The 15692-nt window shown below is 39.7% G+C and overlaps 1 protein-coding gene across 2 annotated transcripts; it reads right to left on the minus strand.

Moving 5' to 3' along the window:
- Positions 1–981: 981 nt before the first annotated feature.
- On the minus strand, positions 982–15085 carry LOC143029898 (uncharacterized). Of its 2 annotated transcripts, none has more exons than XM_076193081.1 (4): positions 14945–15085; positions 10989–11375; positions 7423–7534; positions 982–2831 (listed from the first exon to the last, which is right to left on the minus strand). In XM_076193081.1, the coding sequence occupies exons 2-4, from the start codon at positions 11025–11027 to the stop codon at positions 2200–2202; spliced, it is 783 nt and encodes a 260-aa protein (XP_076049196.1). In that variant the 5' UTR covers positions 11028–11375; positions 14945–15085; the 3' UTR covers positions 982–2199. The 2 variants fall into 2 exon arrangements, with proteins under 2 accessions (XP_076049196.1, XP_076049195.1); XM_076193080.1 differs by having other exon boundaries at positions 7423–7555.
- Between the last annotated feature and the right edge of the window lie 607 nt (positions 15086–15692).

The following is a 15692-nucleotide window of genomic DNA, read 5'->3' on the forward strand; positions in this document are numbered from 1 at the left end:
TTGGGATTCCTGTAAAGGTTATTGAGTAAGTGTCTAGCTTAAATTTTGGGATATAGTGATGTGAAAATGTGGAGGCATGTCTGGCATGTTTCTTGTTATTTCAGGAGTGAGGTAGGTGGGGGTGCATCCACACCTTGATACTTTTCAATAATGTAGACTAGGTAATGTAGTTGATAAATATTGTCATTGTGGAGTATTGGCAGCACAAAGTCACTGACCTTATCTTTGTTAATGATACTGTAGTTCTTCCCGAGTTTTTTAATGTACTTTTTGCAGCACTTCAGCTAGGACAGGCAGACAAGATTGTTGGTTCTCCAGGTCTCCTGAACCAAAACCTGTCTCCAGGGATCTGGGGGCTTACTGAATTATAGAGTTCAATTACTCCATGCATGTGGCAAGGACAAAATGAGTCTGAAAGATTCATGAACTTGGGTAATGTAGAGCATAACAACGGTGGGTCATGTCAGGAACTCCTTTGAAGAATTGACATGGCTCATGGTATTATGGACTTGCACAACCAGAATATATGTTGTTATCAATACTTATAGTGGAAGGCTTGCATATGAATCTTCATGTTAATTGTGGTGCTATATGTCTGTGAGACATGGACATTAAATGGTGACTGAGATGTCTTGATGTTGTTGGTACCAAATGCCTTCGGTAAATTATGGGGGGTATTGCTGTGATGATTCTGTCAAACTAGCAACTGCTCTGTGAGATTTGGTCAAGGCCTATTACCAGCATTATATGTGAATGTCAACTTTGGCTACATGGGCATGTGGTACACTCCTGATGTTGACTCTCCTCTAGGAATATCTCCACAATAAACCTTTCACTGGAACAGACAAGGGGATGACTGTAGAACACATAGCTGAAGCAAGTCTACTAATCCTGCTGAGAGCTGTTGTGGAATGGGAAGGGTGGTTGCAATGTGCTTGCTTGGAGAAACCATGGGGAATGAAACTCGAATGAGGCAATGTATTAATATCTATATTAATTTAATGAATAATAAAACTAAACAGGATACAACATTTAGGTATTGAATATGAAGTGTAAATGTATGAAATATGATGAACTATACACAGTGAACAATGATCCATAAACAAATGAAACTATGACTGGATGAGGTAAAGGTAATTTTCTGGGGATTCGAACAAAGTCACAGGAATAATGTATGGCCTTTGAATTGCATATGAAGACTCAGGATTGATGTATTCGAGTGTGCTGTTTAACTCTTCTACTGAGGGGGGCTCCAATGAGACGAGTTCTTTGGCCATCAGTTAGGTAACATCAGGAATGACTGGTTCAATCTGCCAGGGTGTGTTGCACATGGTTTCATGCATGTTTAAAGATTGTTCGGCTCACATGGTGCAATTAGGTAACACCATGAGTGACCCTGGTTCAATCTGCCAGGGTGTGTTGCACTTGGTTGCATGCATGTTTACAGATTATTCAGCCAAGTGGTGCACAGAAATAACTGACATGTACGAGGTGGAGGACCTCTGGCAGGAGCCTAAGGAGGTGACAAATTTCCTCAAACTCCAACATCATCTCTCATCATATTAAATCAACTGGTGGCAACTAGAATATATACATAGAAAGGATTGAGGGTTTTAAGTCTTTCATTGCTCAGTAAAGAGTTCTGGAGGAAGCTAGAATAAATTATTTATATATCAAAGACTTCTTCCATATAAGGAAGGTAGCCAACCAAGGCATGCATCCATTCCTCTCCATCCCTCTCCCAAATGTCACCCACTTGTTTCCTTTTCATCTTGGCTCATTGTAGATGAATACCTAAGAGGTACACAGCAAAGAGGTAAAATTGAAATGAATGACATGCATGCTTGTTTCCTAGAAATATATATACCAGTATACGATCTGTACATGATGCAAGTCTTGGCTGGATATCTTCCCTATAAGGGGGAAGAGGCCTTTGGGTATGATGTACATAGGATCATTTGTATCATGAACATACTGAGAAAGCTACAGTCTTCACTGATGAAAGTCTGTAGCACTAACAGTGAAGTGCACATATGTGATATAATTTTATTGCTGCAGCTTTATAGTGAATTTGTATTTTGATAACCACTATAGGCATATGCATGTGGTATTGGTGGAAACATCATTTGCACTAAACCTTAATACAACAAAGACTTCATACCATAGAGGTATTTTGTAATACTTATATAGTATTGTCTTCTAACTGAAGTTGCGTAGATATTTTGCATCAAGTATACCACCACCTGCCACACCAGCCCTCCAAGCCCTCATGGCCTCTGAGTAAGGTGGGGGTAATTCCTCTTCTGAGGACTCGGAAGAGGACCTTACTGAAGTTTTCCTGTAACTCCTCTGTATGTGTGTATTTTCCCTTGTAGAAGGGAAAGGCAAGGCTGTCTTCTGGTACATCAAATGTGCTGAAACTGTGTTCTGTAAGGAATGGCAGCCTGATGAATGTACAGATGCCAAAGAATCCTGAGAAGTTGAAGGCAGATGATGGTGATGTTGTTGGGGCTGAGTAGATGGTGAATCAATGATGTAGACAGATGTAGCACCTTGCATGGCTTCTGAAGGCTGTTGTTGGGGTGCCTGCTGGTCATCTGGAGTGGTACAGCTTGACTCTATTGGTGTTCCATTATCATACACTGGTTCTGCATTTGAATACCTGTCAGTTACTCGATCTCCAATGGATTGAATCTTCCTCCTGTAGCTTTTACCCCAAGAGTCTCTGTAAGGTGGAGGGCTGTCATAGGTTTCAGGGGTTGTCTCTTCATTACATGCTTTCCAGGGTTTGATTAAGAAGCCACTGAGGACGATGAAGATGAACATGGTGCCTGTTGGAAATACACAAGACAAAAAGATGACTTTAGAAAAATGAACTGAAAAGGAGAGATTGTGGGTGCTGCACTTGGGATAATGGATGGAGACAAGAAATACATACATACATATACTAAGGCTTTTTCCCCCTTACAAGGGAGGTAGCCAAAAAGGAAAAGGCATAAAATCATTCCCACCCATTCCATCCCTAAATACACTCCACACCCCTCCACCCTCCCTCTTATCTTAGCACCTCCTGGAGACAAGAAATGGATAGGAAAAAGTAACCCAGAATAGTAAAAGAATTTTTTTTTTATTAGAAATACATTAAGTATTTGCAGAAACCACTTGGAAAATAAAAGTGGTTTCTGCAAGTATTGTTGTCACGTGTGCTTAGTGATTTGTTTTGCACATTAAGTATATATAAGAACTTATCAAGCAAGGGAAAGGTACTTGGCAGTGGAAAAAATAGTTTTGAATGTCATTGAAAAATTGAATGGGCGATCATATTAGGAGTGGAGATATGGAAGGGAGGGAACAGATAAATTTTACAGTATGTCATTTGCAAATGATGTGTTTGTCATTTGGTAAATGAAAATTTTGGAAGGTGTGTGAAAATGGGATACATAAATTGGTCATCATGCATACATATACAAAGGGCTTTTCCCCCCCTTACAAGGGAGGTAGCCAAAGTCAAAAGGCAGGATTCCACTCCCTCTTTTCTTGGCTCCTTGTTCCCATTACATTGAGCTAGTTTTTCCCCATAAGTGTCTGTTGCCTGTATTCTAAACTTGTTAGATTTTGTTCTAATTCTTCCCATCGTTGTCTCCAGTTGTCTCTGGTGCTTTAAACTTTCTCATAATTTCTGCCATCACTTGCCTTTATCATGATTTCGCCTGTTCTCCATTCCGTCATATATTAGAAACTGTATTTTAACCTCCATTTGTTCATAATACAAAGCACACATGGGCACACACACATTTTTCCATTTACATACATACATATACCAAAGGCTTTTTCTCCCTTACAAGGGAGGTAGCCAAAAACATAGGCATAAAAACCATTCCCACCCATTCCATCCCCAATACACTCCACTCCCCTCCACCCTCTACCCTCCCTCTTATCTTGGCACCTCCTGGATGACGGGTCATCCCTGTATCTTGTCCACTGCCCTGGGTCAGAAGCAGTGTCGCAAGACACAGCACATCCACAGCAAGGCCGCTTCATTAAATCGGCGACCCCCCCCCTATCCGTCCCCACATGCAGAAAAGGAGAAGACGGGGAGAAATCCCTTTGGGCTGCGTCAAAGTTTTCTCACACATACTGTACAAAGGATTACAAAGGTGGAGCATGCCGACAGGAGACCTTTTGGTCCATATCAAGGACGGATGCGAAAAAAAAATCATAATAATAATAAATTGATAAATAAAAATTATAATAATGTAAATAACAAATAAAATACATAAATGCATAGGTATAGTTAAATAATAAACAAAAATGTAAATAGTAAATAATAATAAATTAACATATAACTAATAATAAATGAAAATCAAACAGACAAATGATGACAAAACAAAAACAAATAATATAAAATACAGTAAATTATAATCATTACAGCATCTTGCTTAGGTGTTTATCTAAATGATTCTTAAAGCTTCGAACTGAACTACATTGCACTACCTGTGCAGGAAGTTTATTCCATTAACTACACGGTTGGCAAAGTTGTTTCTACCTACTTCCTCACCCCCCATCCATTCCACCTCATGCATCACAACATCATCCATAAACAACCATTTTCCCTTCACCCCTGTTTTCTGTCCTCTCCTGTCCTTCCTCAACAGACATTCCCCTCTTCCCCAAAGCCCCTTTCACCCCATCCATCCATGTCATCCTAGGTCACCCCCTCATTTTCACTCCCTCCACATCTGCCTTCCATACCTCTTTTACTAGTCTTTCTTCACTCAATTCTTTCCATGTGTCCAAACCATCCCAATACTTTTTCATCAACCCTATCTCCCAACTCCCTTACTACCCTTGTTCTCCTCCTCACCTCATTTCTCATTCTAGCCTAGTAACCCCCATCATACTTCTCAGACACCTCGCCTCAAACACATTCAAACTCCTTCTCTCTTCCTCTCTTATGTTCCATGTTTCTGCCCTATACAGTGGTGTTGGCACAATCACTCCTTCATACAATTTCCTCTAAGCATCCATTCCCAAATGTCTATTTCTCATTACACTTTTTAATCCACCAAGGCATCTCTTAATCTACATTCCACCTCCACTCCTCCCTTTCCTGCCACATTCGCACCCAAGTATCTAAAACTATCCACTTCCTCCAGTCGCTCTCCCTTTATGCTCGCTTCCAGTTTACTGCCACTTTCACCCCCTGTACATCTCATCACCTTACTTTTACTCAGTTTTATCTTCAACTTCCTTCTTTCACACACACTCCCAAACTCTGTCACTAACTTCCTCAATACCTCCTCTGATCCTGCTACAAGCGCAGTGTCGTCTGCAAACAACAGCTGGCTCACCTCCCACTTTTCTCCATTTTTTTAACCATCTCTAATCCCTGACCCACCACCCTTGCATTTACCTCTTGCACCACCCCATCCATGTATAAGTTGAACAGCCAGGGCAACATAACACATCCCTGGTGAAGTCCCACCTTTACCTCGAACCACTCGCTCTCTCCATTTCTAATCTTGACATATGCTCTACTACTCTCGTAAAAACTCTTGACAGCTAAAAGCTTTCCGCCTATCCCGTACAGTATATCTGCAAAACCTCCCACAGTGCCTTCCTGTCTACCCTGTCATAAGCCTTTTCCAGATCCATAAAAGCCAAAAAAAAAAAAAACCCATCCTTTCCTTTTCCTATAGCTTTCTCACATATCTGTTTTACCACAAAAATCTGATCTATGCAACCTCTACTGGTCCTAAATTCACACTGTTCCTCACCAATTACTCCCTCTGTTTCTCTCCTAACTACACTTAACAAGCCCCTCTGAAACTACTACATTCACACTTGTCCCCTTTTCCTTTGTAGAGTGGGACTATACAGGCACTCTACCCTCTCTCCAACAAACATTAAACAACCTCACCAGCCAGTCCACCATCACTGTACCTCCTTTTTTTTTTTAAGACCTGCATGGCATCCATCCAGACCAGTTGCCTTACCTGCTCTCATCATCTTAACAAATGCCTTCACTTCATCCTTCCTTATTTCTCCTCCCTTTTCCTCACTCATCACGGTCATTTTCTTATAGATGCTTAAATATGTGGGTTAACTTAGGTGATATAGCCCAAGCTCAAACAATACACGAGTTCAAACCTAAATATGATAATTGGAAGTCAAGGATATATAAGATGCTGTAATGCCTGCCATTAATTTCATATTATTTGTTTGATATCATTTGTCTGTTTATTATCATTTGCTTTATTATCATTTATCATTTCTGTCAATTTATTGTTATTTGCTATTTACCTGTTTGTTTATTATTTAACTTTACCAATTTATTATTATTTATTATAATTTTATTTTTTATGACTTATTTATTTATTTATAATTATTATATTTTTTTCGCATCCGAACTAGTTATGAACCAAAAGGTCTGTTGGCATGCTGCTCCTTTGTAATCCTGTGTAATGTTAGAAGATTAGATAATAGGAGACGGGACACGAGTGTTCTTTTCCTGTATACTGCAATTAGGTGAGCGCGCGTGCGCGCGCACACACACACACACACACACACACACACACACACACACACACACACACACACAAACACACACATACACACACACAAGATAAAATGAGATATGAAGACGGGACACCACGAGCATAGCTCCCCTTCCCGTAAAGTACAACTACGTAAATACACACACACACACACACACATATATTGTGGTCACCCAGTGCCAAAAAGAATATAAAGAAAATAGAAAGAATCCAGAGAGCAGCAACAAAAAGGCACCTGCACACGCAAACTTGTCATATGAGGAGAGATTGGCTAAACTGGAGTTACCGATTCTGGAGCAAAGAGGAGAGGGAGGTGACCTACTGAATATCTACAGAATCATAAAAGGCACATAAATACTTGATAGAGAGGACTTGTTAAACTGGGACAGAAGCACAAGAGGACATGGAATGAAAATAAAACCAGCTACAGAAGAGATATGAAGAAAAAGTTTTCCACATACAGTGGTAGACACTTGGAACAAACTGGACAAGGAAATAGTGTGTGCAAAAACCATTCATGAGTTTAAAAGCAAACTAGACACTGCGAGATACAAAGGCGGGACACTGCGAGCGTAGCTCCCCTTCCCGCAAAATACAACTAGGTAAATACACACACACACACACACACACACACACACACACACACACACACACACACACACATCTAGATATAATTGGAAATCAATGATATATATTAAGTTGGTAACTGTACCTAAATTTATGATCAATTTGGAGAGTAGGAGATGAGACTCAAGGAGCATTGCTCTTTTCCTGTATGCTACAATTAGTTGAATACAATAAGGTTAACACACACACACACACAATATCACACAATTACGAAACTTGCGTAGTTACGACCACATACCTGATGCACTGAGAATCGAAGTCCCCGCGCTGGTCTGACCAAGAAGGAGCAACACAGTTCCGACCAGCACCACCACGAGGGTGAGAAATAAGACAATCGTGTATATCACACGCTGAAACATAAACCAAACAGGCTTGAGGGAGATAGAGAGAGGGAGGGAATGGGGTAGAAAGGATTGAAAGCATGGGAGTTTGCAGTTATTTATTTATTTATTTATTTTTTTCTTAATCGGAAGATTGTGCACGTTTACAGATCTCGCATGAATTGTATAAGCGTTTGAACAAAGTTTAATGCAAGAATTCCAAACCTACAAATTAGTTGAACTTTTTTTTTTTTTTTTAAGCTAAAGGGGCCTGTAGTTCCCCCCCCCCACTTTTGTCCTCGTATTGTATTCGCATCTTAGACTCCCGTATTTAATCCTATCTTGAACAGAAGTGTCGTCCAGTTTTGCCCCCCCCCCCCATCCCTTAAAATAAATTCAATATAAGTCGAAGTAAAACAAGCTGGTAGAGATGGGGATGACATCCTGACATGGTGGGAAGGGTGCATAAATAGATAAATTAATAGATATATAAAATGAATCATAAACACGTAATAGGTAAATAAAACAAAATTGAGAACCGCATTTGTAGATCTGCGGTACAGGGTGACATAAGGATAAAGAGGATATAGCGTGGCAAACGACAAAAGGGATGTTTGTTTTTTCACTTTACAGAAACTGCATAAATTCAGCAGAATATAAGAATTATATTCTTATAATTTCAGAAAAGTAGACAATTTAGACGGACTGCGCATCAGCACGAGAAACTTATCAGTGTTTCTGGACAGGAAATTCCGAACAGGAGAGGGTTTTGAAACCGATAAGAATTCGCAGTTTCTCAGAAATGGCGGTTGCGATTTCACCGTTTGGGTCGCGCCACTCTGGTCTGTCATAAGATTGGGAGTGACCCGGGTTACTGGGTAGAAAATAAGTTTGGAAGTTCAGGGGTGTACATGAAAAGTTGTAAAATGAGATTGGATGAGGAGAAAGCAAAGAATTCGGAGTAAGAAAAAAAAATATGGAATACGTAAAGCGTGGATAAAGGGATGAAATAACAAGGTAATGAAGGAAGATGTAGCAATGAAGGATAGAGGAAGGGGAAGAAAAGGAGGATACTGAAGAAGTTGAGGGTCACAGAATGAACGCAAAATTGCGGGAAGATGTCAAAAGGCGTAGGACGACAATGGTTGGGATGTCAGCATGAGTATTTCGTCAGGAATTACCTGCGTTTCTAGCTTTGTGGAACTATCGCACCGAGTAGGTAGTAAAATGGAGATGTAAGGAAGGGTGTTAAAAGTTAAAACCTATCTTTTTCTCTCCAGTCATAATAAAAGTGCGCGAGTCTGGTGCGTATGTTAGTGAATCCCCTAAATAATGAATGTTTAAAAGTTATGCTGTCGATGGTCCGTGCAGGAGAGATCGCAAGGAAAAGTTGGAGAAAGGGACGGCAGGATTGCACAGAATGTCGGAAAACGTCTGCCATTGGCATGACACGGAAGTGTGGACGACCCGACGGCAACTTCTTATCTAATTTTTGTATTTCAACTCAACGGTAACCTTGAAGTCCTCCGTAAAAATTTTGTATATTGAGGAAAAAATCGTGCGAACACTGGTTTTGTGTATTGTTTGTTAGTTGTATCATTCGTTAGGTTGCATGACTCGTTTACGACAATTCTACATATTCTTTCGTGTTTCATAAAAATATATATAATCATTGATAAGCAAAAGCCACACTCAGCTAAATGAAGGTTCAAATTTAAATAGAACCAGAATGCGAATGTTACACCACAAGAGGCTTTAGTTATCCGATTATCTTGTTTTCTAAAGCTAGTGAATCCTACTGTTCAACATATATGCCATAAAAGTAAGTTTCTGTTAAAACTTTGTGAAATTAATAATTATTGTCTGCTGATAAAAATTTAATCAGTAATGTGACTTTATATGACATCTACGATTGTATAGAAAGAAAAAAAATACCTTCAAGTAAGTTACTTGATTTGATTTTACATTCATTCAATCTGGCATGACTTACAAGTCACACGTTCAATATTCTTTGATTTGACCTCTCCGGTGTTTTTTTTTTTTTTTTTTTTTTAATATTTGAAACTGTTCCCCACACACACTACATATGATATAGTAAATAATGCTATGTTCTCAACAATCTCAGCACGTGAGAAAGTTTTTGGATCGAAGGCTGGCCGATTTCGGCACGCGCGACATTGCCCACCCCTGTCGAAGGGTATGTATGGGAAGGAGGCGGAGTACAGGTATGATTTATATGGACATACACTGACGGCAAGAGGCTATTTATTCCCTTAAGTGACAACGGGTTCACGTGGAGCTGAATAAAATCTCTTGACGGGGAGAATAGAAAAGTGCCCACATTTCTGAAGGTCCTCTTTTCTGTTCTTCACAATATCACAAAAATAATCTGGCACTACCTGGAACAAAGTATTCTATTGATGTAGTCTGGCAATAAAGTTGTAAAACACAAAGTGTGATGTGTGATATGGTGGTGCAGTTCATTAACAGCATGATGCAGTATGGAGGTATAGTGTGTTAAAGATTGTATGGACAAGGTTGCCTGAGTTTATTTTAGTTAAGCCGTTTTACTTGGGCTCTGAAGTCGTTGCAGGTTTTGTTAGTTTAGAAGCGGGAATGAAGACGTTCCAAAAATATTTCAGTTGTAATGTCTTACATTTATTATTTGATCCATAGTGGACTATTAATAGATTAGAATATTATAAGTTTATTCATGATTTGTCATACTAGAGGAAAATTAAATTAGTTAAATATCTGTATGTTGGAGAACTTTTTATAAGACTATTGTTATAAGAAAATTGACTAATTCAAAAAGGAAAAGCAAGATGAGTTTAATTGCCGGCTTCTGATTTTTTTTTTCAAAAGAACTGCTCATAAGCAGAGCACATTGTGTCATGGTAAACTAGATTTATGATGAAAAATATTGTAAAGGCTTCCTGATGGCAGATACAAAACCGTGATACATTTGCTGCTTTCATTCATCAGTTTGTTATAAATAATAAACCAAATTACAATGTACACTGTGTATACTCCGTAACGTGCACGGAAACTATCGTAGTATATTTATGACAATTTGCGTAAAAATATTTTCGAAAAATCGTCAATGTTAACGGTTTTGAGACTGCCATGAAGACGGTTTAAGTAAAACAACTTTAACCATAGATTAGTGGTATATCGTATCTACAGTGGTGTGGAGCAATAGTAGCTATGTTGTGGCATTGGAAGTTCATTGTGCGTGCGCAGTTTGTGTGTGCATAACGTACGACATTGTGATAACGCAGTTTCACTGCTTTGTGAATTGGCCGAATTGTGATTGGTCAGAATTCAATGTTTTTGTATGCTGCTAGCGTGATAAGGTTTACTAGTTTTTCGTATGTGTTATCTGCCATGGTTTGGTTGCGATTTGGATCTTCCTGTATGTGTGCACGGGTATGTGACGGGGAACTTGCAAGATACAGAAAAGTCAGCGTGATGCAGTACTCACGTCCATAGAATTGGGCTCCCGCATGATGTGTGTTGCCATTGTCTTCCGAAAGTCGCTTGCTGTCCTACCAGCTCCCTTCTGGTCTCCAGACGACGCGTCCCCACGCTCTCGATCAACAGAAGCTCGTGTTAATTTCCATCGAACACTTCTCAAGCTTCTCGACGTTTCGTTCCTTTCACAGCTCGTGAACTGAATCCTCGTAGTATTTTTTTTAATATAACTTTTATATGATTATCTTGCACTAACGTATCTTGTTACAATAGTTGGTTCATGCCTCGCTTTTAGTTCAGCCCAGACTGGTCATACTGCTGTAGTTATTTGATAACCAGGTGTTATCATCAGTGTTTCCCCTTCTTGTCACCAGCTCTGGGCGATGCACTTTTTTCCCTGTCGTCAAGAAAAAAAATCGAGATAATACATTTATCATGACATCAAATTGTTTTATCATCAATGACCTATTTTTTTTTTTTTTTTTATCAACTACCCAGGTTCGTGTCGGGTACCAGAGTTCTCAGCGATATAATCACTTGATGCTTTATGTTGGAATAAAGCATTATTTTCCTGGGCAGATCTCACACTATGCCTATGTTGGGAAATCCATGTTTCCAAGTTTTTCCTAGTTTGTCCAATATAAAATTTATTACAATCTTGGCAAGGAATTTTATAGACCACACCGTTGTTGTTAGGAGTGCTATTCTTAATTAAAGTTTTCTTTGTGGTGTGGTCATATTTAAAGCTACTTTGATATCCAATATGACCACACCATTAAGAAAACTTTAATTAAGAACAGCACTCCTAACAACAACGGTGTGGTCTATAAAATTCCTTGCCAAGATTGTAATAAATTATATATTGGACAAACTGGGAAAAACTTGGAAACAAGGATTTCCCAACATAAATATAGTGTGAGATCTGCCCAGGAAAACAATGCGTTATTCCAACATAAAGCATTATACAACCATTATATTGATTGGTCTAAGGCAACAATTTTAGCCAAAGGAAAAAGCCTACAAGAAAGAAATGTAATAGAATCCTGCTTAATATCAGGCACGTTTGATAAAAATATAAACTTAAGCTATGGTCATTTTAAATGTGATAAATTGGTAACCCAAATAGTCACCGAGATCTTTCCGCCAGATTGAGCCGTATGTGTTGGTCAGGTCGATAGGGGTAAGGTCATCCCCCCTCCTCACATTGTATTGTCTCCCCCCCCCCCCATGGTTGCTACCTGATACTTACATTTAAACCCAGCTCTGTATCTCTGTCATTTAGTCTGAAGATGTAATATACGAAAGTACTTACTGTCTACAAGTTTCCCTTCTCCTGTGGTTCATGTGCGCGCGCGCGCACACACACACACACACACACACACACACACACACACACACACTAAAGGAAATATCAGAACATTTATCAAGGCTGGATGTCAGAAAATCACATGGCCCGGACGGTATTGCAAATTGGATTCTAAAGGAGTGCAAAGAAGAACTAACAGACAAAATACACATCTTAATAAACAGCTCACTCAAAGAAGGAAAGATACCCGAGGACTGGAAAAACGCTAACATTGTACCAATACACAAAGGAGGAAACAAAGAAGAACCCACCAACTATAGGCCAGTATCACTAACAAGCACCATTGCCAAAATTTGTGAGAAAATAATCAAGAATAGATGGGTAAAACATCTGGAAGACAATGACATATTAAACCCAAGACAATTCGGATTCAGACAAGGAAGATCATGCTCCACAAACTTAATATGCTTTTACTCAAGACTAATAGACATAGTGCAAGAAAGAAATGGATGGGCTGATTGTGCATTCCTAGACTTGCAAAAAGCCTTTGACAAAGTACCACACAGAAAACTACTAAAAAAACTGGAACACATAGGAGGAATACAGGGAAACCTACTAAAATGGATAGAGGACTTTCTGACTGGTAGAAAGATGAGAGTAGTGCTCAGAGAAAAATATTCAGACTGGAAAGAGGTGATCAGTGGAGTACCGCAAGGATCTGTGCTGGCACCAATAATGTTTGCTATCTATATGAATGACATGGATGAGGACGTGAACTGCTACATGAGCTTCTTTGCCGATGACGCCAAACTGCTAAGGAAAATAGAAACTGATGAGGACTGTGAAGCACTGCAAGAAGACCTAAATAGGGTATGGAACTGGAGTCAGAAATGGGAAGTGGACTTTAATACTAAGAAGTGTAGCATAATGGAGTTTGGAAAAAGCAAAAACAGAATATCAGGAAAATATACAATTGGAACCAAAGAAGTAAAGAAAGTAGGATCCGAAAAAGATTTGGGAGTAATTATCACGAACGACCTGTCCTATGATATACAGATTAACAAAATTGTCGGGGAGACTTACAATTTGCTAAGATCAATAAAAGTGGCGTTTACATACTTGGACGAAGACATGATGAAAAAAATATTGGTTACATTGATAAGGCCTAGATTAGAGTATGCAGCGACATTGTGGTCCCCCAGTACCAAAAAGAATATAAAGAAAATAGAAAGAATCCAAAGAGCAGCTACAAAAATGGCACCTGCACTTGCAAACCTATCATACGAAGAGAGATTGGCTAAACTGGAGTTACCGACACTGGAGCAAAGAAGAGAGAGAGGTGACCTATTGACCATCTACAGAATCATGAAAGGCACAGAGGTACTCGATAGTGAGAACTTACTTAACTGGGACAAAAGAAACACAAGAGGACATGGAAAGAAAATAAAAAAACATAGCTATAGAAGAGAACTGAAGAAAAACAGTTTTCCTCATAGAGTTTTGGACACTTGGAACAAACTGGACAATGAAATAGTATGCGCAAAAACCATTCATGAGTTTAAAAACAAACTAGACACTGCAAGATACAAAGGCGGGACAACACGAGCATAGCTCCCCTTCCCGCAAAATACAACTAGGTAAATACAACTAGGTAAATACACACATATATATATATATATATATATATATATATATATGTATATATATATATATGTATATATATATGTGTATATATGTGTGTGTGTGTGTGTGTGTGTGTGTGTGGATTCTATTCGCTTGAAAGAATTCTGTGGTTCCACTGAAGTCCCGGAAATATCTGCTTTAGTCACGAAATACGTTTTCAGCTCTAAGGGGATGGTCAATATTGGCACAGTACCTGACTAGAATCGTCTGTTGTTAGCCAGAATAGATAGACAAAAACACATTTGAGATGGAAAAATCAAGGGGAGAGGGGTGGCGGTGACCATTTCTCAATTCATCTCCAAAGGACTTGCGCCAATCAGGTTGATTTCTTCAAACTTGATTGGACACCCCTTGAGGTGGTTTTATCGCCTCATTGGGGTGAGGGTGGGCGGGGCTACGGTGATGGGGGTGGGGATTCAGAGTGAAAGGAAAGGTGACGCCTTGCACGGAAGGGGACCACAATGCCTTGCGCGTAAGATCCGTGATTCGGTTTCTTGTCCGGTAAAGATGTCAGTCGGGTAAAGAGGATGAAACGACCCAAGTCATATTTGGGGCAGCATCTACCAAGGGCGCGGGTTTGATTATTGTTGGGTCGTGGAAAAGGCCATGAACGACGAAATAAAAATATCAAAGGTATTTACGTTTTTTCTTTCCTCTCTTTTATTATGCCTTGCCAATTCGTTTCCACGCTAAAGTACAAATTCTCTTGGTGGGGGAGGGTACATTATCTCTTTGTCTCAATCTCACGAAATAAGGATTCCCGGTGTTTCTGAACCTGTCTTCCCGTATATTATTGTTATATTCTACTGTTCTTAAGCCTCTTAAGAGACATATTCAGTCGTGCATACAATCATCAACTATCCGTTAGCTACAACCGTTCCCGGATTTTGGTCCCACTTAGGAAACCTTGTGACCACTTCCCCTGCCTAAGGTAATAAGTTCTATGTTGAGATCCACTGGGACAAGGACAGACTTACCTCTGTTTCAGAGGACGAGGCAATGTTTTCTGAACGGTGGGATCGCTGATACTGACGACGTAGAGGACGAGAAAGTCGTTCTGTGAATTATCCCAAAATCCTCCCCAACCACCCCAACGCGATAACAGCGAACGTTGCGGAAATGCATGTGTGCGTGTGTGTGTGTGTATTCACCTTGGTCTTTTGGATCACGTGCTGGACTCGTATGACCGATTTATGGGTAAAGCTGTGACCTTACACGCGCACACACACACCCAACTCCCCGCCCACGGGAATTGGAGTAACGACTCGAAACGCAACAATATACGTGTGTGTGTGTGTGTGTCTAACTGCGTACACACACATTGTACTCAACGAATCGAGTTTAGAATTTACAGGAGTGAACATGAATATGTATCTTTATCTAAATTTATGATAAGAAATTTATGACGAAATTGCAGTTTCTATTTTTTGTTTTTTATTTTATTTTATTTTATTTAATTTACATGCATGTATGTAGTGCACGTGTCTTGGATCACGTGTTGGACTCGTGATCGACAGCTATCCTGTCGAAAAAGAGCTCAGAGCTGTATGACCGATCTATGAGTAATGCTGTGACCTCACACGCACCCAACCCCCTGCCCACGAGAGTTGTAGTAACGATTCGCAGCGCAGCGGTACGGAAATAATTATAGCCTTTGGCGAGATTCGAATTCGAACCGCTGTAGCAGCGGTTGTGAACGCTACCACTGCGCCGTTGAGTCATCTG

Source organism: Oratosquilla oratoria, chromosome 11 (assembly GCF_046742065.1).
Source record: "Oratosquilla oratoria isolate Oo_2021 chromosome 11, ASM4674206v1, whole genome shotgun sequence".
NCBI lineage: Eukaryota > Metazoa > Arthropoda > Malacostraca > Stomatopoda > Squillidae > Oratosquilla > Oratosquilla oratoria.